The sequence below is a fragment of the Eptatretus burgeri genome, chromosome 12 (assembly GCF_056783735.1).
Source record: "Eptatretus burgeri isolate ZD-2024b chromosome 12, Ebu_testis_v1, whole genome shotgun sequence".
In the NCBI taxonomy this organism is placed as follows: domain Eukaryota; kingdom Metazoa; phylum Chordata; class Myxini; order Myxiniformes; family Myxinidae; genus Eptatretus; species Eptatretus burgeri.
Window position 1 is genome coordinate 34,494,688 of NC_140972.1, and position 25,442 is coordinate 34,520,129.

A 25,442-nucleotide genomic window follows, 5' to 3' on the forward strand; every position below is an offset into this window, starting at 1 on the left:
CTGCTGTAGATATACTTCGCTGTTGATCTTTTTTGGTGTACCGACCACAGACATAACAGAAGTTGTCAGGATGATTGGTACAGGAACGCCTACTCATCTTTATCTGAAAGAAAGAAATATAACACAAGTTAACAACAATTGTACGAAATAGACATGTTAAAGACATATGTAAATTTCATTGAAATCCTGACTTCTCGGCAATGGGAATATTTCTGTTCCTGAAAATCCTGACGTGATACAGCAAAACGGTTATGATATTTGAAATCAGCATACCCAAATTAGTCTTAATCACTTTACACATCTCCAGTAAAAAAAATTTTTTGAAATTTGTTGTTCAGTGTTATCCCTGCACTCCCAGGAATCCTTTTTCTTATTGCCATATTTATTAGCCATCACAGCAAAGATTGGTGTTTCTGCAAAGAACAACCGTCCATCTGCCACCCAGACGATTGTTCCTGCTAATGCAAACCATTTGATGATTGTTCTTTGTGGATTATGCGGTTTTACCTTGTGAGGCATAATCCACGGCGATGCTCACCATAAGAGTCAGGAGGTGCATCTGATGGATAAACGATGAATGTGGTCATCATTGGTTCGATATTTATCGGTATGAGGGCAAATAGGGCCATCCTGATGAGGGCAAATAAGCCTGAAATCTGGATAGGCGGCTCCGTTTGATGTTTAACTGATGATGACCATTTTATCTTTGTCTGTTTGACAGAGTCGACAGGCCAAGGCCTTTGGGTTGGAGGTGACGCTTTGGTGTTGGACTATGTAAAATGGAGTGTCCTATGGCTATGTCCAACGGGGGAGTGATCGTCACACGCCACATGTTTATAGAAATATATATATATATATATATATATATATATATATATGTATACATACATACATACATATATATATATATATATATATATATATATATATATATATATATATATATATATATATATACATATATATATATATATATATATATATATATATATATATATATATATATATATATATATATATATATATATACATATACATACAATTCAGCCTGGTGTTGGGCTTAGCGGTTAAGGTGACTGGCTTGGGACCTTAGAGTCCTGAGTTCAAGCCCCTTTTAACCATTGAATTAACACCAAGTGGGGTTGACTCAGCCTGTCATCCTTCTGAGGTCAGTGAAATGAGTATTGGTGTACTGGGGTAACCCGTGTCTGGTGTCCTGTCCAGGACTGTACTTCTTGCCATTGAAACTGCCTTGGCAGCCCTTTGTGCCTTTTCAGCATGAAAGAAATGGTTTCATTATTTTTATTATTATTATTATTATTATTATTATATATTAAACAAAGTTTGTGATAAAACACATCCTTGTGGAGTACTCATGTTGCATGTGATATAGTCAGAAAATTTGATGTCTATACATCAGACAGACAAACAAACATGGGTGAAAACATAACCTTCGTCCACATTCGGTTGTAGAGGTAATGAATGGCATGTTAGAGCATGTTGCAAATTCTCTGCTTGGGTGTGTTAACGATCAGATTCGCCCTTAAGCCAGCGGACAGCCATTCACGAAACAACTGCTTCAGTGTTTTACACCTCTTCACCCGACTCAATGTATAACCGTCGTCGTATGGCAGGGGTTGTAAATGTAATATTGTAGATTTGTCCAGGTTGGTTCACATGTACACACTACTTCACGCATCAGACAAATGTTTTCATTTTCTACTCAGAAATCTGCTTAATATACAGTAATATGAAAATAATATAATATGAATTCCCTTGCAAGGAATTTTGATGGAGGATGAGGCTATTAGGCCCATCAAAGCCTGTGCTGTTATTACCAACATATGGTTGTTTTTTCGTACGCTATCCTTTTTTTAATGCTTTGCATCATGCAAGAATGCAGCAAGTGCCATTTTAAAATTATTTGGTGTGACTCTACTGAGGTTCAAACTGCCAACCTCCCAAACTCAGAGCAGACATTCTAATCCGAACCATTACCCCACCGAGGCTGGTTAACCTTGATCCTTTGAGATTTTAGATTTAATGAAAGTGTTTTTTTGGTTGTTATGGACAGGGATAAAGTAAATTCAGAGATTGTACAATGGATGCCCCTCGTTCATCTGTTACGATATTTGTCTCTTGTACCATTTTTCTTGTGATTTTACACAACTGAGTCACCAAGACATGGAGTGAAGGGGAAGACTGTACAGGGACAGGGAGGGAATTCCACTAGCAACTGAAACAGAGGAGATCAGAGGAAAGCCTTTTCCCTTGGTATTAAAATATGAGGTGATTCGAAAGTCTTTCTTTTGTGACAAAAGGATGTGGAGTTTGCCTTGGTTAAATACGTTTCAGATATCAGTCAAGGTCATCTGAAATTAGTGTACAGTAGTTAGCTTGTTTCTGTCTGTCTTGTTGGGTTGAGGGAATATTTGGCAAAATAATGGAAAAATTGGAAGCAATAAGAGGAGGTTTTCTGGTGAGACATAGTTTATAGAAATGAATGGTTCCAAAACACTGCCCTATGGAAGGAACACTGCTTGCACAGAAAGAAAGGAGGAGGAGGTATGATGATGATGATGATGATGATGATGATGATGATGGATATTGTTTAAAGTCAAATAATATGCTTAATATTTGTTGTGCGTGTGTTTATGTTTCTTTCTTCCTCCCCACTGGAGGATGAATTTCATCAGTGCTTCTGAATATTCATCGTTTTTGTTTTTTTGGTTGGTGCTATCTTTAACCATTTTAATCAGATACTAGTTCATCTTCTGGTACCAATAATGTCAGCACAGAGTTTATAGGAAAAGCTGGCCTCCTGTATTTGGAGTGCCTTGTTGGTGCGTATAGTTTTAAAAAACACGGATAATGCAAAACAAGCTTGCTGCATGCTGGCAGATCGTCACCCTGGCAGATGGAATGGAGCCCAGAAAGAAACAATGGCATTGTCATGTGAACAGATTGCACGGCCGTTAAGGGCAGTTCTTTGGTGATTGGCTGAATTTCAGCTGCATTACAAGATTCATTCTTTTGGAGGAGGAAATGAATTATTTATTTACAAATGCAGTGATATCATTTACTGGTGTGGCACTATCACGTCAACATTTTCATCTTGATACAAATGGTTTTCTGATGATTATATTGCCGAATCAATTTGGCACAAACCCAACTGATGTTGCTCGATTAAAAAGCCAAACTGACACGTTTTGTATCAAGTATAAACTCCTTGACTGTTGTGGAGACAGAAACTGTCACACCGGCTGGCTATTCCAGCATTCTGACCAAGCAGATCCTCCTCCTCACGACAGTCTCCTGGAGGTGAGGTCACTGTAGTATTATAATGGTGGGAGCATTGCATTCTCCACTTTTGAGGCAGCCCTCTTTGGTGGAGCATTGTCAATGAATAAGTTTCTGGCTGGTTTGCCCTCATCAGTACCGAATAGAAGCTCATGACCACTTTTGTGAGCTGGTCACGCCTCTCACTTTGAGGTCAGCAGATTTTATATTTGACTCAAGAGAAAGCCCATCAATAACGATGCCCCCTCCCCTCCCCCAGTCACAACCATCATAGCACACTTACTTATTAAAGAATATAACTCAGGATTTACTTTTGTTTCATAAATAAAAGTATGATTATTTTATAAATATAGTTATTTTCCAAGTAATAACGGAATTTCAAATGGAGAATAAAACATTTCTACATTTCCGAGCCAAGCCATGCCATGCCAGATCGTTCCGAGCTGAGCCGTGACGAACTGCTTGGTGTCGTGAGCCGTGACATGACATGACGGACCTTCTGAGCCGTGCCTTACAAGAACGTTCCTAGCCATGACAAACTGTTCCATGCCATGAGTCGTGATGGACCGTCCGAGCTGTGCCCTGTCAAGCCATACCAGACTGTTCCGAGCCGAACCATGACGAAGTGTTCTGTGCCGTGACGGACTGTCCGAGCTGTGCCATGTCGAGCCGAGCCATGCCGTGTGCAGGACCGTGCCATGATGGACAGTTCCGAGCCGTGCCAATGCCATTATGGACTGTTTCGAACCATGATGTATGGGATGTGCTGGATCATGCAGAGCCATGACATGACGTGTGCCAGATTGTGCTGTGACGTTCCGAGACGGGCTGAACAATGATGTGACGTGCCGTAGAATACAACTCACAGGTTTTTGGATTTACTTCATGAAGAAAAGTATGATTATTTCAGAAATATATTTATGATCAAAGTGATAACAGAATTTCAAATGACTGAGTAAAATTGCTCACCCCTATACACACTACGTGGCCAAAAGTATGCGAACACCTCTTATAATTAGTGGATTCTGCTATTAAAGCCACACCCATTGCTGACAGGTGTATAAAATCAAGCACACAATCATACACTCTCCATAGACAAACATTGGCAGTAGAATGGGCAGTACTGAAGAGCTCAGTGACTTTCAATGTGGCACCGTTATAAGATGTCACCTTTCCAACAAGACAGTTCATCAAATTTCTTCCCTGCTAGAGCTGCCCCGGTCAACTGCAAGTGCTGTTATTGTGAAGTGGAAAATTCTTGGAGCAACAGCTGCTCAGCCCTGAAGTGGTGTTGGACACACAAGCTCATATAACGGGAGCGCTAAGTGCTTAAGTGCATAGCACGGAAAAATCGTCTATCGTCGGTTGCAACACTCACGACCGAGTTCGAAAGTGACTCTGGAAGCAATGTCAGCACATACACTGTTCGTTGACAGCTTCATGAAATGGGTTTCCATGGCCGAGGAGCCGCACACAAGCTTAAGATCACCATGCACAATGCCAAGCGTCGACTGGAGTGGTGTAAAGCTCATGTCATTGGACTCGGGAACAGTGGAAACGTGTTCTCTGGAGTGATGAATCACGCTTCACCATCTGGCAATCCCACGGCAGAATATGGGTTTGGTGGATGCCAGAACGCTACCTGCCCGAATGCATAGTGCCAACTGTAAAGTTTGGTGGTGGAGGAATGGTCTGGGGATACTTTTCATGGTTTGGGCTAGGCCCCTTAGTTCCAGTGAAGGGAAATCTTAACGCTACAGCATACAATGACAATCTAGACGATACAATGATAGTTTGAGAAAGGCCCTTTCCTGTTTCAGCATGACGATTCCCCCTTGCACAATGTGAGGTGCATTCAGAAATGGTTTGTCGAGATTGGTGTGGAAGAACTTGACTGACCTGCACAGAGCCCTGACCTCAACCCCATCAAACACCTTTGGGATGAATTGGAACGCCGACTGTGAGCCAGACCAAATCGACCAACATCAGTGCTCGACCTCACAAATGCTGTTGTGGCTGAGTGGAAGCAAATCCCTACAGCAATGTTCCAACATCTAGTGGAAAGCCTTCCCAGAAGAGTGGAGGCTGTTATAGCAGCAAAGGGCGGACCATCTCCATGTTAATGCCCATGATTTTGGAAGGAGATGGCCACATCCTTTTGGCCATGTAGTGCATTTTTCCTGCAAATAAAAATTACTAACATCTCATCTCTAGCGTTATAGATGAGAAAACAGCCGGAATGGTCAATCAATCAACCCAAATTCAGATGCTTGTATTAAAAGTTTTGGACGGCATAAATTCACCTTTCCTGAGCGGAAACAAAACGATGAATGGTCAGGTCAGGTCAGGTATGGGAGCATGTGCCGGAGCAGCATGTCGCTGCGTCCAATTTTTTAGGGAATGGTGATTTATTTATTTTTTAGCGAATGGTGCAAACACTGAAAATTGCCTGTGCTCCATTTGAGTAATGAACGTGACATCACTTCCTCTGTGACACAAATAAATATACAGGGCCCTACATATATTTATAGATTGCAAGAGCTCGAGGCATCATGACCAGCTCACTCAGGGAATTAAATATTTATTCTGTGCTGATGACTGAGGAAAATAGTCTGAGATAATGGTTTATCCCCCTTCCCATTTAATTTATTCTGAACTTTCATACTCTCTTCCCCCTTCCAGATTCACCCCCATCACATGACCTGCCTCCATAGTGTGCTGCTTTTATGCACTAGACATGTTCTAACTAGCCTTCAGTTATTGTTATTCATTTTAAAATGGTGTACTTTTATGCATATGATCATGAATCTGGTTGTAACCTTGGCTTCGCAAAGCATATGAGGCTTAGCAAAGCATATGAGGTTCATGTTAGCAGCATTTTTCGTTCTACATTGGTCGTATGGTGTCACAATCTACACTGGTGTCACAATCGTGTTTGACCTTTTCATTTTTGTGGAATTAATTGGGGTGTATGGTGGTGTAATTAATGGTGTAAGAACATTCGTGCTTGAAATAAGAATGAAAAAAATAGTAACTTCAGAGAAAATAAAATGTTCTCAAAGAAAATTAATTTAATGTAATTGAGCACGTGGTTTGAATCGGTATCGTAATGAAAATAAGTCCGTAGATGTGAAATCCAACATTGATACAACGTGGTTTAAATCATCACACAGTGCAGGACCTTGAAACAGGAGTAGATGAAAATGTGTGATGGAAACATTGAATGCAACATTAAAACGTTCAAAACATGTTCCACTGTACCAACATTAAATTTGCAATATGTGGACTAATACCTTTCTGAAATAATAATTGATGTCTACCCTAACAAATTTGCCTAAAAGCTATTATCAAGCAGCAGCATTGGTTCCTCACTAGCTGCTATCAAAGTATTTTAATAGGCTGTTGCATATTAAAATCCAAGCAAGTACAGTGGCCTGCAAAAGTATTCACCCCTTCCAAAGTTTTCACATTTTGATGCCACCTGAGCTTATTTCATGATGCTTTCACATCAAACGATGTATAGAGTTCACAAACTACTCCAAAGTGATAAAGCTAAATGCAGATAAAATGTGAACAAGTTAGATTAACAGAGAAAATCATATGATTCTCAGTTGCATCAATATTTAAATCAACCCTTTGCCTAATTAACCCAAAATCATGTCAGGAGCAAATTATTTGTTTGAAAAGTTACAAAATAAGTGTAATGGGTTTCACCTGTATATAATCAGTGGTTTCACTTAAGAATTAAGTTCCTCCACTAATCGAAGGAGTTTTAAGGTGACACTCACTTGGTCAACCAACAAAGTAAACATGAAGACCAAGGAGCTTTCCAAAGAAGTCAGATGTAAAGTGGTGGAGAAGCACCATTCAGGAGAGGGTTATAATAAGATTTCAAACTCATTCATTATCCCGTTGAGTACGGTGAAATCCATCATTAAGAAGTGGAAAATGTATCATACCACCCACACTCTACCCAGATCAGGTCACCCATCCAAACTCAGCAGCCGAGCAAGCAGGAAACTGGCTCAGGATGTCACTGTACATCCAACAATGGCTGTGAAAGATCTGCAAGGCTCTTATTTGAGATTGTGCTCAGTGTTCATCAATCAACAATATCATGTTCCCTTCACAAAGCTGGTTTTTATGGACAGGTGGCAAGAAAGAAGCCATTACTGAAAAAGACGAATCGAAAGCTCATATTAAGTTTACGAAAAAGCATCTTGATGATACTGTAGGCAGGTGGAGAAACGTTTTGTGATCAGACAGGACAAAAATTGAAATTTTTGGTCTAAATTCAAAGCAATATGTCTGGCACAAGTCTCACACCACACATCACCCACTTTAGACAATTGCTACTGTCAAACATGGTGGTGGCAGGGAATAGAAGGGACAATGGATGGTGCAAAGTACAGGAGAATCCGTGATGAAAACTGACAAGTCACCCAAGAATCTGAAACAGGAGATTCACATTTCAGCAGGACAATGATCTAAAACACCAAACTAAAGCCACACTGGAGTGGCTGAATTAGAAGAAAATAAATGCTTGTAAGTGGCCCAGTCAAATCCTGACTTGAACATAATTTAACATTTATGGTGAGATTTGAAGATTGCAGTCCATTGATGATCCCCATCAAATTTGGCAAATCTAGAGCAATTTTCACATGAAGAATGGGCAAACATTTCACCATCTCACTGTACAAAGCTGGTCGAGACATTCCCTTAAAGACTCGTAGCAGTCATTGCCATAAAAGGTGTTTCCACCAAGTCCAAGGGGCCGAATACTTTTACAACCAGTGAATTTTGATGTGTACATGCTTTTTGCAGGTATTCCTGACATGCAACCTCCTTCAGCTATAATAGTGTTTAGTTTGATCTCTTCAGTTATGAATGAAAAAGTTCATTTGAAAAACTGTTTCTTCATAATTCATAATTCATCCAAATTGGCATTATTGGTAAAGGGGGTGAATACTTTTACAGGCCACTGTATTTAAAAAGCTGTTTCTTTCTCAATGCCACTCGACACATCAGTCAACCCTCAGCCCCCCCCCCCCACTTCCTCCCTGACATTCTCATAACTTTTTGAGGAATCACCCTATTTTCTCCCACAACGTGTGACAATTTATGGATGGCCCAATATTATTTGCTGTTGGCACAAAGTTGAGTTTATAGCTATTATGGTAAGTGAAAGATATTGCAGTTTTTCCACAGCTTAGTCTCCTCTTATGGTAAATGACACAGGAAGGCAGAGCATGATAGACTGTGCTCGTAGTTTTGCACAATCCGCCATGGCTTTCACTGACCGAGTTGAATGAACCATGGAAATACTGTTGACTGTTTTCTTTTAACTGCCAGAGGTAGAGTTTGATAGTGATACCGGGCATAGTGGCGTGCGCCTGTAATCCGGCTACTCGGAGGCTTGGGTTGGAGGATCGCTTGAGGACGGGAGCTATGCGCTGGGCCACACTATGAGAGGGTGTAGGGCATCCCGGAATCATGGCGAAACCCAATCCTTATCCCTGTGTCGTGAGAGGCGACCAGGGTTGCGTCAGGAAGGGCATCCGGCGTAAAACCTGTGCCAAATCAGTATGCGGATCATAACGGATGATCCGCTGTGGCGACCCCGAACGGGAGCAGCCGAAAGACGAACAACAACAACAAGGTAGAGTTTGATAGCAAACACTGCTTCTCACATCCATAAATATGTAATGAAAAGTATTGGTCATTGCCCATGCTTTGTAACCTTAACTTGATGACAGGTTCCTCTCCCTCACGCAAGTCTTAATGGTAGACATAAAGGTAATTTTGGATTCAACAGAAATTGGATGGCCACTACATGCTTTGGGTAGGTTGCAGTTATTTGGAGTCCTGGAAGTTGATTTAAAAAAAAAAATATATATATATATATATATATATATATATATATATATATATATATATATATATATATATATATACATATATACACATATATATATAGGGTGTCCCAAAAAAATATACAACTTTTCATCTGCAAAGTGGATGGTCATAACATATATTTTTTAAAAAGATATATGGCTGGATAGAAAGCTGAAAGGTTGAAGTGTATTGTACCAATGTCAAAATTGCCACCAAAATTTAAATTTTGGTATAGAATCGTCGTTTTCTTTTAGACCACATGTTGGACGGAGGCTCCAGGTTGTTCGATCACTGCCTGCAAACGCGTTGTCATGTTCTCCATCACTTTGAGAAACGTTTCCTGAGGAATGTTCTGGATTTCTCGGTGGATGTTTTCCTTCAGCTGATCAAGTCTGAGGCCTAGGGTTTCCATAGATCCTGTCCTTGAGATACCCCCACAAGAATAAGTCTGGAGGAGTAAGGTCAGGGGAATACGGTGGCCACTCAACATCTTCGTAGAGGGAAATAAAGCGGCCCTCAAAATGTTGGTTGAAAAAACGCCTTGTTTCTCTGGCTGTATGGGGCAGTGTCCCATCCTGCTGGAACCACTGGGTTCTCATCTGGATCAGGTTGCTTCTCCTACGGGCCTGAGTACGTAGCTTAGGCAGATAGAATTCCTGAATCATTTCGCGATAGTTCCTCTGGTTTACCGTGCAAGTGCGTCCCTGGTCATCTTCAAAGAAGTATGGACCAATTATCCCATACCAACCAACCGCCACCCACATGGTGACTTTGAGAACAGATCGAGGCACAGTTCCGTTGATGCATTACCAGGATTTTCAGTTCCCCAGTACCGAAAGTTTTGCTTGTTTACCTCCCCAGACAAGTGAGCATGGCATTCGTTCGTCATGTGAAGTTTTTTGAGGAAGTCTGCATCTTCCTACAACTTTCCTGAGAACCAATTTGCAAAGTCGAGTCATTTGTGTTTCTGTTGATCAGTAAGCACAGTTTCCGTTTGAATTTTGTATGGAAAGGCATGAATGTCTTTGCGAAGGATCCTCTGAACGGTGCTCTTCTGAATGTTTGTCTCGGCGGAAAGTCGTCGAATCGATTTTTTTGGACCCTGAACGACCGCCTGTCTCACCATTTCCACATTTTCTTCACTACGACCTGTCCTCTTCCGACCAGTGACCTTTGTGAAGGTCACAGATGGTTCCCACATTGGTAAACTTTGCGATGGTGCACTTTATTGTCCGAAAGTTTGGTGCATGGCGCAAGTGGATACCGAAATGTCTCGAGTAACAATGTTGCACCTGTATGACACTTTTCGTCTGGTGCCAAAGTTCAACAATTTTCGTCCGTTGTTGTACGGTCAGTCTTGGCATTTTTCTGGCGCTTGCTTGGTATCAAAATAAACTAAGGCAAGGGTTTTGCAAGGATAAAAGGGAGAGGGTGAGAACAATCTGAACAGGGTATCACCATGGACCCAAAAGGTGCACAGTAAAATGTTCATGTGGTTTTGCACAAGTTTATACCAATACCAATCTTGTGGAAATAAAAACAAGGAGAATGCATGGGGGCATCAATGGAAAAGAGAGTTTGGATTGATGCATATGGTGGAGGGGATAGAGTAGTGTGTTGGGTGAAGGGGGAAGAGGATGTTTGTGTACTAATATTACCGATGGATTAATCTGTTTCACCATTGCACAGGAAATGCTGAAAGATTCGGTGAGAATGTCCAAAGCAAGGCACTCTCTCCACCTGTTGCTGTATCCAAACTGTTCATGTTCAACATGTAAAAACCTTGTGTTAATTACATTGTGTACTTTGTCATGCAACCTGCTATTTGAGGTCTTCATTTTGAATCTCTGTAAAGTTTGTGGAGGCAACAGACATATTACTTGTAAATGTAATTTTCTGCAATCCAAGGTTGATTTCTGAATTCTCGTCACACAGCCATATCCGTGGTTGTGTTTACATGTAAACAACTGTCTTGCTTGAATATTTAGGTAGTGTTTTGGATGAAATTAATGTACAATCTTTGATTATCTTTTAAAATATGCCTGAACCCCAACAAATATCAATGGCAGAGGGTGCTTATTTAGAAGCTCGCCATTCTGAAAGTTATATTTTAAATGGACAATGATCATCCACTTTTCCTAGCAGTAAGTTTCTGTACTTCAGAGCTAATGCAATGAACTGATAATGTGTGGGCTGTTTGGAATGGAGGTTATGCAGACTCTGCTGACCTCCATTCCACAGTCATGTACTCCTTGTATGCTCTTCACATACCAAACTATTTAATGAACCAGTAATCACCTTGATATTACTCAAAACAAGTTGAATGTTGAAATTCTATGTCAAATTGCCAAAGAAGCTTTACATCATCCCTCCCATGCACCACTTGGGAAAACCCACATTTCCTTAGACTTGCTTCATTTAGTGAATGTGAAAAAGCAAGAATTCAAAGCATTCCCAATTAATCAGCAATTTATACAATTCACTTTGAAAAGAATCAACCATAAATGTATTTGTAGGAAGTGATGAGGGGGCCTGGACTCTGTCAGCAAGCACCGGTGTCTCGACCACAAATCTCCGCTCTACTACAACAATGCCTGATGGACCCAACATTCCCTGCCTTTGTCGACCAGGTTGAGCAAGAGATCATGCAATTGAGAACAGAAAACGAGTGACAGTAGGTAAAATATGCACAACTAGCTTTCACTTAAATCATGCCTGCCATTGCCTATACCTATTAATTTCAACCCATCATTACAGGTCGTCTCTTGCCCAATTCAGCTTCAGAATTGGAAGTGCACGACTGTTGAAACCAAATGAATATTCATTTTGTGATGTTATTTGTATCATCTATTTAACAAAAATTACATCATTTGCATTTTCGAAGTCTTTGCCACAAATTTGGTTATAGAACACTCATTGCGATTCATATTGAATGAGCACCAACAGATCTCCATAAAATGATTTTATTTCAACATTCTCTGACCAACTCATTAAAACACCAGCATGAATCACAATTATACACTTTGAAAAAGTATATTTGGTGATGTTGAATTTTCATTCTAATTTTAGTCTTAAACGTAAAACTGGAAACAATTGCAATTACATAAAACCATAGGGACTGCAGATAAAGGCACTTTTTCTATCTAATTGCATACAATATCCCACAAAGAATAATAAAAAAAGCAAGTCAGTACTTTATTCAAAACAAAGCATAAATAAAAAGGCAAGGAATTAAGTGTGTACTATTCATGACATAATGATGGGCATCTCACAACAAAGTGAAGATTCGGCTTTAAAATCTCAACTTGTAATGAAAGTACAATGAACACAAATTTAAGTGGGGACTCATTGGAACAATCAAAAAAGTATCCTAGATTCTCATTGATGGCCATATTCGAATCTGACCAGTCAGAGGTCTTGAGAAAGGTTGCGTTGGTGAACGCCATCGTCCTTGTTCTGACTGTCGATGCCTTCCTTCCTGTGAGAGGTTTTAAAGCAAGAGACAAAAATTGCAACCTTTGAACAAGGTAATGGTTACACGTTTGTCAAACGATCGCATCTTTTAAAAACATAGTTTAATGGCCGTGGCACTTTCACGAGTTTCCACGACACATCAAAACGTTTGATGCATACGCAGTGGCCTGCAAAAGTATTCACCCCTTACCAACAATGCCATATTTAGATGAATTATGCAGAAACATTTTCTCCAAATGAACTGGATTCATTATTGACGAGATCAAACAAAACACTGTTATAGTTGAAGTTGGTTGCATGTCAGGAATACCTGCAAAAAAATATGTGCAAATCAAAATTCACTGGTTGTAAAAGTATTCAGCCCCGAAAGTCAGTACTTTGTCGAAGCACCTTTTGCAGCAATGATTGATGGGTCTTTGGGTCGGTCTCTCCCAGCTTTGCACAGTAAGTTGGTTAAATCTTTGCCTATTCTTCATGTGAAAATGGCTGCAGTTCTACCAAAAACTTGATCGGGGTCATTGATGGACTGCAATCTTCAAGTCTCACCATAAATGTTGAGTTTAAATCAAGACTTTGGTCCACTCAATAACATTTTATTTTCTTCTTATTCAGCCACTCCAGTGTGGCTTTAATTTTGTGCTTTGGATCATTGTCCTGCTGAAATGTGAATTTTCCACCCAGTTTCAGATTAATGGCCAACTCAAGCAGGTTTTCATAAAGGATTCTCTGGTATTTTTCACCGTTCATCATTCCTTCTACCATGACAAGCTTGCCAGTCCTTGCTGATGAAAAGCAACCCCATAACATGATGCTGCCACCACCATGCTCAACAGTAGAGATGGTGTTGACTGGGTGATGTGAAGTGTTCGGCTTGTGACAGAGGTAACGCTTTGAATTTAGAGCAAAACTTTTCTCCACATGCCTGCATTATTATTCAGATACTTTTTCGCAAAGCATATGCGCTTTTCGATACACCTTTTTCAGTGATGCCATTTTGGACAGTCTTGCAGATCTTTCAAAGTCATTATTGGATTTATAGTGACATCCCAATCCAGTTTCCTGCTTGCCCGATTGCTAAGTTTGGATGGGCGACATGATGTCTTCCACGGCTTAATAATGGATTTCACCGTACCCAACGGGATAACGAGTGAGTTTGAAATCTTGTAACCCTCCCATGAATGGTGCTTCTCCGCCACTTTGTATGACTTCTTTGGAAAGCTCCTTGACCAACTGAGTTGCACCTTAAATAAGTGGAGGAGCTTAATTTTAAAAGTTAAACTACGGATTACATACAGGTGAAACCCATTACACTTATTTTGTAAATCTTTGAAATAATTTGGCGTTAATTAGGAAAAGGGTTTGAATACTTGCACAACTGAGAATAATCTGATTTTCTCTGTTTATCCAACTTATTCACATTTTATAGCTTTATCACTTTGGAGTAGTTTTTGAAGACAATATATCAAGTTTGATTTGAAAGCATCATGTGAAAACTTGAGGGGGGCGGTGGGGTTGAATACTTTTGTAGGCCACTGTACAGTAAGTGTGATGTGCCCAGCAACATTAAAGTGACCAAAAAATAGCTGTTGCTGGTCATTATGTACAATTGCACAACTAAAATGCAGAATTAAATTTTTCCATTTTGACATGTGTGAATGCTTTAAATGATCCTAATGACCCAAGAACATGTGAGGACTACATAATATGAATTCACACAAGGTTTTCGACAAGCGGAAGTGGATGCAATGACAGACAAACATTTTTTTTACTTACAAAGGCTTTGGTTCATCCTCTGCATTCACAAATGGACATGGCAAGGGGATAAAAGGAGGAGATAATTATGAGTCAGTAAAATGCTTTGTCCAATTATCATGCCAATATGTTCATGCAAATCAACATGTAAACTAGAAGGGCACTCGGTAGAGCGCATATCTCCGCCACGTAATGCTTGATCCACGAGAACATATCGGGCCCATCACATTTTTGAAATATCATGCCATGTATAATTTTTGTCCCCACCTTTCAATGGTGAAGAATCACTTCAGAAATCGAAATTAAATAATTCTCACATCCACATTTGGGTCTTCACCAAAATTGAATCAATTCTTGTCACACACCCAACGTGTCCACCAAGTTTAGTCCCTGTCCATCCACAACTTTTTGAGATACCGTGATGTATATATTTTTTTTGGCCCCATCTCTCCATGGTGAAGAATCACTTAAAAATTTTTTAGTAGTCAGATCCAGATTCGGATCTTCACCAAAATGTAATCAGTTTGTCCTTGTCACAGACCCAACCTGCCCACCAAATTTCATCCGGATCCATCCACAACTTTGAAATATCCTGTACACAGACAGATAGAGGGGTGAAAACAACCTCCTCCACCTTTGGTGGCAGAGGTAACAATGAAGGTGCTAAAGGGCAAATCCCTCCAAATTCCAGTCTCATGACAAGTAAATAGACACTGATTTTTCAAAAATTATTTATTTAACATTTGATCCATTTAAATACATACACGAGTATTTTGTAGACCTGCCATTTGCAGATTTCAATGCTTTTACTCTTTCAGGCATAGAACTAATGAGTTCCGAAATTTTCTCTTGTGAGATTTCTGCTCAGGCTTCACACCGGTTTAGCAATTCTGCCCATGTTGTTGGTTTCCTGAACTTTTTCTGCACAGCTCGATCCAATACAACCCAGAGGTGTTCAATGGGATTAATGTCAGGAGACTGACTTCATTTGGTCTTTTTGGTGTGTGGCATGGAGCTCCATCTTCCATGAACAGTGTTGTTTTTGACCATCCAACCAGTGGAGAAGACAGGGAGACGTCCATCCTCAAGGATAGAAATGTATATCGTAGAGTTGATGTTGCCAAAACACTCCACAATCTGACTGACCAGCGCTCCAGATTGCTCCCCAAACCATCGCTGAAAAACTACGGTGTTTGACAGTTGGCTGCAATCGGTTGAAATAACTCTTGACTGGGAAGTCTTCAGACCCATATGCATCAACTGTCAGACAATTGAGAAAATTGGGACTCACCTGAAAAAAATTACAGTTTGCCAAAACACCAAGGGTGTGGTGGCCATCCCGTCAGCCCACTTTCTCCTTTGAATGTTGGCTGGTCAAAGAAGAGGTTTTCTCCTAGTTGCTCTCCCATAGTAGCCCAGTTGATGAAGGTACCGCACAGCAGTTCTTGAACTAACTTGGACCTCCTCTGCAACATCTGCTGCCTTGCAATGGGGAGTTCTCAATGGACCGCTTGACAGCTCGAAGACGCCTTTGAGGGCCCAGGTCGACCAGATTCCGTGGATTCCTTGCCTTCGTTGGTGAATTGCACAATCACCCGATTGACCATATAAAGCGGAATGCCAAGGTTCTGAGCTATCTGACGCTGGCTGACTCCACCTTTTGATTGGCCAACAATTCATCCTCTCTGAGAGTTTGTTTGTGTACTCCCTGAGTTTGAGGCATTGTTAATTGTCAAACAAGACCCAGGAACTCGTTTCTGCAAATAAATAGTTGAATATTAGTACAAATCAGAGTAAAATTTGCGTCCATTTACTTCTGTCACGTCTCTAGCATCTCCAAGTTGCATTACAAAAGAACAGTCCTGCCTTCTTGTCTTGCATGGAAACAGAATCTCAACACAAGTGCATTTCCTCTTCCATAATCCCTCTGGCCTCAGACGACTATCTATTCTATCTTTGTACAGGGACACTGAGGCACACGATGTGGCCTTTTAGGCATATTCCTCCCCATTACTTGCTCATTTTATCTTCTCCAATTCAGAAACACAAACCACTCTGCAATGGGCTCAAAACCCGTATGCAGTATGCATTCCAGAGGTGGTTTATACATGGCAACCTTCCCCATGGCATCTTAAAATAAAAATCAACTTTCTACTTGATCTAACAAGATAAAATAACACCCTAAACCAGCCTATTCCAGTCAAATGCAGGCCAAAGCCTTTCCTTAACCCATGTTGAGGGTGTTTGGCACACCGAAATCCAATTTCAATAATTAACCGATTCAAACTTCTCAATCATCACACCTTTTCCCTCATCAATTTACATAACTGTTTTTAATCTATAGGCAGGAAGTTTTACCATGGTACTGGCATTCATTGCCCTTCCCTTCTAAAGTGGTGTAACATCTGGCTTTGGTCCCCAACCATCAGATACATGGCTCAGACATAGAACACTTTTAGCACCTTTTTTGAACAATCTCCCCCACATTCACAATCAATTTTGCATCACCTATCCCCAATCATGTCGACACTTGCTTACCGTGCAGGTTCAGCTGGCGCTTCTTGGAATACTTCTCGTATGTGAAAATGATCACAATAAGTATGACAACCTCAGCAACAATGATGAGAAAAACAATGACTGCATCCATGCGACGATGTACACGCAGCATGATGCTTTCACTGGCGTCTCCCTGGTCATTCATGGCCTTGCATGAGTAGTTGCCCGAGTCACGCACCTTCTCAGTGTTTTTAAAGGTGAGATGCGTGTCCGTGCCGTTGGCATACATATTCAGCTGGCTCATGTTGAAATCCACAAGCTTGAAAAGGAATACAAGAGAAACCAGTGACTGCTTAGCATTACAGCCTCTGAAAGCTGACAAACCTTGTCTTTGCTTTCGGCAACAGAGCCAGCTCAGGAAATTGAAATAAATAAAGTGAAACTCGATATCCACAATCACAAAGCAATTGCTCAGGGTAAGCCTACCCCAACCAGGGGAAGCTTACCCTTTGCCAATGATGGCCATTTTTTTTGGATCACCATATGACCATCAACATTGAGGGATAGAGTATAGATTAAGATCTCTGTCCCCATCTCTAATCGATCCATAAAACTCATCATGAAAATCAGAGGAAAATTATTCAAGTTTTGATCAAATGTGGTTTTTGTTAATTGGGTCAATCCCAAAAAAGTAGGTCGAGCACACAAATGAAATATCAGGTGCACAACATCAGTGCAGGTACGCCATTATGTTACAAGAACATCTTGGAAGGCAAGCCTGGGTGTTGGCTTAGCGGTTAGGGTGGCTGACTTGGGATCCTAGAGTCCTGAGTTTGAGCCCTGTTGGCTGCAGAATTTATACCAAGTGTGGTTGACTCAGGCTGTCATCCTTCCAAGGTCCACAAAATGAATACCAGCGTACTGGTAATAGGGAAACTGCATCAGCGGCATCCCTAACCAATGATGCAACCAGCAGCCATAAGGCTGCACGAGAGAGAGAGAGAGATCGAGAGAGAGATATCGAGAGAGAGATATCGAGAGAGAGATATCGAGAGAGAGATATCGAGAGAGAGATATCGAGAGAGAGATATCGAGAGAGAGATATCGAGAGAGAGATATCGAGAGAGAGAGATCGAGAGAGAGAGATCGAGAGATCGAGAGATCTTGAAAGGCCAATCGGTCTGTGATTCCAAATTCACAAAATTGAGCGATAATAATAAAATAAAATTTTTAATTTTTTTTTTTTTTTCAGACAGACATTTGACCTTGAGCTTTAACCCGGAGCAATATAATGTAAATTAAGCATAAATGAGTCTTGATGGAGGTGATCTAGAGGGCAATTTTCTTCTGATTGGACAAACTTTAATTGAGTTGTGGTGGAAAAAGTTAAAATGTCTAATTGGGCCTTGACCTTAAAATTAGGTCAAGGTCAAAAAATTGTGAACCCCGCATCATTTTTATTCCCATTGCAAATTTCATTCCGAAAGTCCCAACCGGATCCAAGATACAGCTCAGAATTTAGCAGAAAAAAAAACAAAAAAGAAAATAAATATTAAAAAAAAATTACCCCCGTGTGGGGGTGACGGTCATCTCTATAATGTTTTTTTACTATCATAATCGATGAACCGTTGCCAGATATCTCCTAAAATGACAGACTAGATAGGTTTTGAAAATGGCAACTTTTGTGACCTCGTGACCTTGACCCTGACCTCGAATCCAGGAAAAAAATGTCGTTGGGTATCACTCATTGACCTCTACCCACGTACCAAATTTCATCAAGATCGGAAGTAAAAAGTTTTTTGTACTGGGAGGTGTTTTTGACCATCTTCCAGGTTACGTGGCGGCCAAACGGGACGGAAATTCAAAAATCTGTCCGTTAGATACAAGATATTTTTTACTATCATAATAAACAGTTGCCGAATATCTTTTAGAAAGGCAGACTAGATAGGTTTTGAAAATGGCGATTTTTATAACTTACGTGACCTTGTCCCTGACCTTGAACCCAGACAAAAGTTATATCGTTGTGCAACACTCATCGACCTCTACCCACATACTGAGTTTCATCAACATCGGAAATAAAAATTGTTGATGGACGTACGGACATTTGGTCCGGCTTTATTAGGTCATCTCGGTAGAGATGCCCTAAAAAGGGAGAAAAACCTAAATGATGAGTTCGTACTCCTTGGGGTAGAAGACGTTGACCTCTAACCCAGAGGGGCATGATGTAAATGCAGCTTGCTTAAGGCTAATGACAACAAAATTGCTGTGATGGGAAAACTTTGAATTATGGCGAAAAATGTTTAAATGCCTAAAATTGTCTCATATCTTCATTATGTCAAGGTCAATTTTTTTTATTATTATTCACACTTTTTTCTTCTTTTTTTTTTTGAAGATCAACCCTGCGTACTTTATTCGCATTGATGCAAAATTTCATTCACAAAGTCCCAGCCGACTTCGAGATACAGCTCGGAAATTGAGTGTTGAGAGTGCAGGAAGAAAAAAAAATTCTAAATGGTTGTTTAGTATTCCTTTGTGCCCAACTATTGTACCATTAAAAATTGGGGGCATAAATTCGAGAAACAAACCCCACAATCAGCTATTTGCCTTCCCTTACGCTACAGGGAAAGACTTGATGATCAGTAACTTTTCACAGCTGATAAAAGCGAAATGTAATTTTATATATATATATATATATATATATATATATATATATATATATATATATATATATATATATATAAATATACACACACATGTTTTGTTTTTTTTCTTAATGCCTTCCTCATTAAATGCAGCCATAACATTTGAGTTTAATTAGTTTGAAGGTTGTACCAAATTTGAAAGAGCAAACAATTTTTAAAAATAATTTAAGTTGCTAGCCCACAGTTAAAATTTAATCTTCATCTCATCCATGCCATCATCTAAATACATAATTTAATTCTGCTTTCTTCCACAAGTGGAGAAACTCCTCAATGCCAAGAGCCTTTAAGCAATCATCAGATTGGGTAACCTGGTGATATGAAAGGTTGAAAATCCCCCCCCCCCTTTCAGATTACCTCATACTTATTGTCGACCAACTTGTACCACTTCCATTCTGCTGGAGGATACCCGGTGCAACTGCATTTCAGGATTGCTTCTTCGCCTTCACTCCGGCTCTCATAATGCTTCTTATGTTTGGTTATTTTTGGTGCAGCTGCAAAGAGGAAGCCACTGGTTACAAGCAAAACCTATTCTCCTTAAAATATTCAAACTGCAAAATGATGTCCCCCCCCCCCCACCCAAGGAGTTTTAAAGTTACTGGCCAACCTTACCAGACACTGTGATATTGGCACTTTTCACTTCTTTAGCAAATTTCACCACACATGTATATATTCCAGAGTTATCAGCGGTTGGCTTGTCAATCCTGGCAGAAACAGCACCGTTAACATATGCGTGTGAGCAAAAATTAATAAATTGAGGTCCTTGGGTAACCTGTGCGTGATGTTCCATTTAGCATCTGCATTCCTCTCGAGAAGCATCAGCACAGTTCATTCCTTAGCATTTCATTCACTGCTCAAATAAGGCAATGCGTTCAAAAATGCATGGAAATATATCATTTAACATTGCTCGATGCAATCACCCGAGGAGGAAAGCTTCATTAACCATACATGCTCAAATATATTCACAGCAACGGTTGTTGATGGTTGTGCTTACCATTGGACCTGGTGTTACTGATCACTCATAAATGCATAATCTTGACCAATTCTTCTGGTGCAAGATGAAATATCATAGCAAAACAGCTGGAGGTCTTTATATCCCTACACAAGCCTTTTCAGCTGTCTTATTACTCAAATTTTTCAATCGCCAATACAGTACTCAAACTTTGCATCGGCCGAGTAAAACTAAAAAGAAAGCTAGTCAATAGTTTTAATCGGGTCAGTTTTTGTAAAAACCCAATGGGTGGCTGGTTTTGGTGACTTGGACTTTTTTTGCCAAGAAGTTGAAGACGTTCTCAAAAGTAGAAGGGGAATAAGTGAAACTGCAGTGTAGTAAGTAGACGGTACAGAATCAGAGTGCAACCCAATCTAACTGTCAGATGCCATCTCATTTTGAAAGACAGACACAGCTCGGTTCCATTTTAAGCGATTCAAGCAATGACATCTGGGAGGAGCCAGGAAGGATAGCATAATATATTTGTTGCATTCTGCAAAACCGCATGCCTCCAAGGCAATGGCACCTAACATACAGTGATCCCCAAGCAGTTATTCCATTAGTCTTTGTGTAGTTAGTCCTTCCCTTATGTCTTGTGGGTTAACGGGACATAATGCGTTGCGTGGGACTCATAGTTAGGTCCAATAAATATCTCCTCAATTCATACTCTGACCATTTCCTTTTAGCCATAGTTCACAACAAGCATGCAAGCACACACGCCACTCAATAGACAATTGTTTAATAAGCACACAAATAACAATGCCTCCTGTGGCTCGGATCATCCCCGTTGCACATGAGAAAACCTGCCCTGGGAATTTGCACACCATTTTCCATTCAATCTGTGTGCCAATTCCCAAACGGCATCTTACCTTACTCCACAACTCACTCACCAGATCTCACCACTTTGACCACAAATGCCTCCTGCACACGGGGAAAAAAAAAAATACTCCCGCACCCCCTCGTAGATCTGCATTGCTACAATTCGCCACTCTATTTCGAGAAATATGCGGCGTTGGCCATTGTCCTTGGCAAGGTGTAATGCTCGACCATGCTACAGATGCTATATAGCTCCACCGCATCTCACCGGGAACGTCCCGGATGAGCGTTCGGAATTGTTACAGCCCTCATCCAGTCAGACCACAGCAAGGCCGTAAGCAATGAGGGGCCACGGGAAGGGCAATCCAGGATTTGGTTCGGGTCCCGGGTGTGCATTTTGGCTCGTGAAGGAGCCCGTGGGTGGCGAAGAAGTCCGCCACCATCCAAAATACAGACTACACTCGATGCACGTTCAGGGCCGGGGGGCCGGCTCGGGGAGCATGCTCCCCATGTTAAGTCAGAAGCTCCGAGCAGTGCCAAAGCTGGTGGGCATCTGAGCCGATTTCCAGTCCCGGAGCCTGGCAGGATGTGGCTAGGGCTGCTGTGGCCCAATAGAGGAGCAGGGTTTGAGCCACAGCACATCGCTTTCCAGTCCTTGCTCCATCCTTCACCTCGGGCTTATAAAAGGGGGTCGCGCGGAGCCGTTAAAAGAGCTTCTTCTTCGAGAACATCATCCATGTGTGACTGCGATCCATTGAGACTCCCTGCCATGCTGTCGAGGTGCTGCCACCCCCACGCCGCCAGACTCACTGCCAGCCATGGATGGCGGACCAGTATGGAGCGCACGTTACCACGAGCCCCAGCGAATAAATAAAGAGCTAACGCGCCATATCACGAGGTGGGAACGCTCAGGCGGAGCATCCCACGAAGGGACATGCTTGCACATACAGACCTTTACACGGTTAGTTTAGGGATCCTCTTTCTCACGCATCTATTCTCCTCGCTCTCTAAACCCTCCTCTATCCAGTCTACTGTGGACGCACAAAGAAGAACGCGTACCGACTTGCAATCCCATTTTCCTCTGACAACACCGCACCCCTCACGTCGCATTCAAATCTGGCTGATTCATATGAAAGTTTCCGCGATTGAGTTTATTTGTGCAGTGCTGAGGAACAATTCGTTCGATTTGTATTTAAAACCAAAATGGTTACGGCCTGGCAGACTTCACTGGGTCTTTGACAAACCCAGTCTGTAACCGGGGTCTTTTTCCCCAACTGGCAAGGCACAGGTGGATTTTGGTATCGTGATCTGAGGCACGTAACCTGAGACCTGTGCCAAGCCACCCGGCGTTATAACCCCGAAGATGGCAGTGGTGTTAAGTGACGCCGAATCTTCAACATTTGGCTGTCAAGGGTAGGGTGCGAATCCTGCCACATCCTACACACACACACACACACACACACACACACACACACACACACACACACACACACACACACACACACACACACACACACACACACACACACACACACACACACACGGGCAATCCAGCTTAGGGGTCAGTGACAAACATAGAACCACTGACTGCATCATGCAGTTTTGGCAGATAAACTTAACTGCAGCTTCAGTCAGTTTGTATGGCTTTAAAAGGCCTTTTAAGCAGGATCCTGAGTCCACCGCCTCGGAAAGGAAATCAATCCACGAACGTGTTTCTGGCCCCTCGCCATCATCAATGCAGAATAGATTCCTCACCAGAAGATGAGCTGGCAGGTCTTCCTGTAAGGGAGTATGCACCACGAGCACCTCATAATAAGTATCTGAACAAGATGGATGTGGCAGGTACTCAATTGGTCACAACCCTTGCAACAATTGCTGGTGTGGTACAGGGTCATTATTCCAATTTAGAGGTGCGAGTGGCGTGCGCACATGTTACATAATTAACGTAAGAGCACGCACACGGGGACTGGGACGGAGGGTATGCGGCGGAGGGGGGGCAGCTGGGAGGGAGGGAACATGGCGGGGGGGCAGCTGGGAGCAGGGTACGTGGCGGGGGGGCAGCTGCGAGCAGGGTACGCGGCGGGGGGGGCAGGGTATGTGGTGGGGGGGCGGCTGGGAGGGAACAAACATAAGAAACCCATCTTTTGTCACTTTTTTGAGGTCAACTCCAAAATGGACTAGATTTACTGGACTTGTATGGCTTTAGCTATAATATGCATAGTTAATGCTGAAGTCCCCCTTTTCTCTGCCCCTCATATTTTCCTGGCACATCTTGCCAATTCAGGTGTGCAGATGCATGCATCGACGAACCTGTCCCTCTTTCATGGAAGCTGATGAACGGTGGTGGGAAGAAAATGGCATGGGGCACAGAGAGAACAGGAGGAAAGTTGCTGGTCCAGAGTAGGAGAACAAGGAGCAAAAGAAAACAGATCATGGCAGCCTTTATTCTCGACTGCCATGATCCGTCGCGTGCGGTGCGCCTCGGTTGCTAAAAGAGTGCACAATTTTGTGCAGGGATCATTGGGATTTCTCCAAACATACCGCCATAAATTCAGTAGGGATTGTTCAAAATAAATTAAGCACCTCACCTTTGGCGAAGCAGCCTCATCACTTGGCTCTTCTAGATTCGAGCCTGCAACATTGGGCTCAATCACGTGGCAATACCTTTCAACAGGGAGGCTTCACGAATATGTTAAAAACCCCAACACACACTTTTAGAATCGCCATTGTCGTACCAATCTCAAATTGTTCCAAGGTTCAATGAGTCAACCACATTGTGGATTGGTATCACATGTAGACCAGATCAGGTGATGGGGTAGGCAGATTACCCCCTCCCTCAGTCATTAATGAGCTAAATCGTGGTTTGTTAGTTATTGGAGTTTCCATGTCACTATCAGATATAATCATTAATAAAATAAAAGAAGCTTGGAATCCAATTTTTTTTTTTTTTTTTCACCGTTATGTTTTCATTCCTATCCGTTTGTCTGCGAGCACGATATCTAAAGAAGTTACGGACGGATTCGGACAAAACTTGGTGGACAAGTTGGGTGTGTGACGAGGACGAAACGATTCGATTTTTTAGCTCAGGTGCGAATATACATCGATGGGATACAAAACGTAAACTAATCAGCTTGCTGGAGGTATGTACCCGACCGAGTGCCCTTGTCCCTCCAGCAGCAGTCGAACCCACATCACCGCAAGCAGACTACCATTCATATTGGTGAACGAATAAAAGTAGGAAAACAAAACTTTCACCTGAACTCCGTGACGTTAGTCAAACTCGAGTGATCTTCATCCTTCAGCTTCTTTCCATCCTTCTCCCAGTGGTACGTGAAAGCCTTGCTCACATTGTCATCAACGACACAGCTCAGCAGGAGAGTCTGGTTACCGATGGACAACCTTTCCTTCATCGGTTTAACAGAAAAGCCTGCACGTGATGGGGGAAAAAAAAAAATGTATTCACGGGTTTTATCTCCCCAACTGGCAAGTCAAGCCAACTCAAGACAAATCGCCTCCGCGGGACCCGGGGACCCGGGGAGCCGGGATAACAAGAGTGGGGGACAAGAGAACGAGCACTGCTCAACTGACCTGCCACCGCACCGGATACACCGAGGGCGACGAGCATCGCCATCACGGCCATCGCCCGGTACGCTGCGTGGATCCTCATGGAAAGCGTGCTGTGTGATATCAGGCACGAAACGTAAGGGAGGGAGGGGGGAGAGGCACGTTACTGCAGGTCACGGGGAAAGGGAGCGCAGGAAAGGTCACGGCAGCCACAGCTACTCGGTTACTTCCGAATTATGTTGTTTTACAGTGTTACGACGTGCATTTATTACGTTGCAAGAAATAATTATATTGTTTTCTTTTAAATGTTCAGACATTCCCACATTAAATAAATATATAACAATTATTGAATTCGCCCGAACCAATCCGTTTGTCGATCCCAGCAGGGAAGGTACCGCTGTTTTGCCGAACTGTTTGTAACAACGTTCTTTTATTAATTCATTCTGTTTTACGAT

General features: G+C 41.8%; 2 protein-coding genes across 4 annotated transcripts in view; one reads left to right on the plus strand and one right to left on the minus strand.

Annotated features, from left to right (window-relative positions):
* REC114 (REC114 meiotic recombination protein) overlaps window positions 1-12,169 on the plus strand; it is a 127,666-nt gene extending 115,497 nt beyond the window's left edge. The window contains exon 6 of one of the 3 annotated variants that reach the window (XM_085850097.1): window positions 11,712-12,169. In XM_085850097.1, the coding sequence (XP_085706223.1) occupies window positions 11,712-11,867 (156 nt within the window). In that variant the 3' untranslated portion in view covers window positions 11,868-12,169. The other 2 variants (XM_085850096.1, XM_085850098.1) reach the window with 2 other exon arrangements.
* Window positions 12,145-25,227, minus strand: LOC147015394 (neuroplastin-like). Its single transcript, XM_085850099.1, has 7 exons — window positions 25,012-25,227; window positions 24,679-24,850; window positions 20,229-20,320; window positions 19,974-20,110; window positions 16,960-17,236; window positions 14,443-14,461; window positions 12,145-12,673 (listed from the first exon to the last, which is right to left on the minus strand). The coding sequence occupies exons 1-7, from the start codon at window positions 25,088-25,090 to the stop codon at window positions 12,604-12,606; spliced, it is 846 nt and encodes a 281-aa protein (XP_085706225.1). The 5' UTR covers window positions 25,091-25,227; the 3' UTR covers window positions 12,145-12,603.
* Window positions 25,228-25,442: the final 215 nt, after the last annotated feature.

Excerpts from the sequence above, each read along its gene's own strand:
- LOC147015394 (XM_085850099.1), bottom strand. The coding sequence starts at position 25,090 with ATGAGGATCCACGCAGCGTACCGGGCGATGGCCGTGATGGCGATGCTC. Across the intron at positions 24,851-25,011 it reads TGTATCCGGTGCGGTGGCAG|GCTTTTCTGTTAAACCGATG; the intron begins GTCAGTTGAGCA and ends CATCACGTGCAG. Across the intron at positions 20,321-24,678 it reads ACTAACGTCACGGAGTTCAG|GATTGACAAGCCAACCGCTG; the intron begins GTGAAAGTTTTG and ends TGTTTCTGCCAG.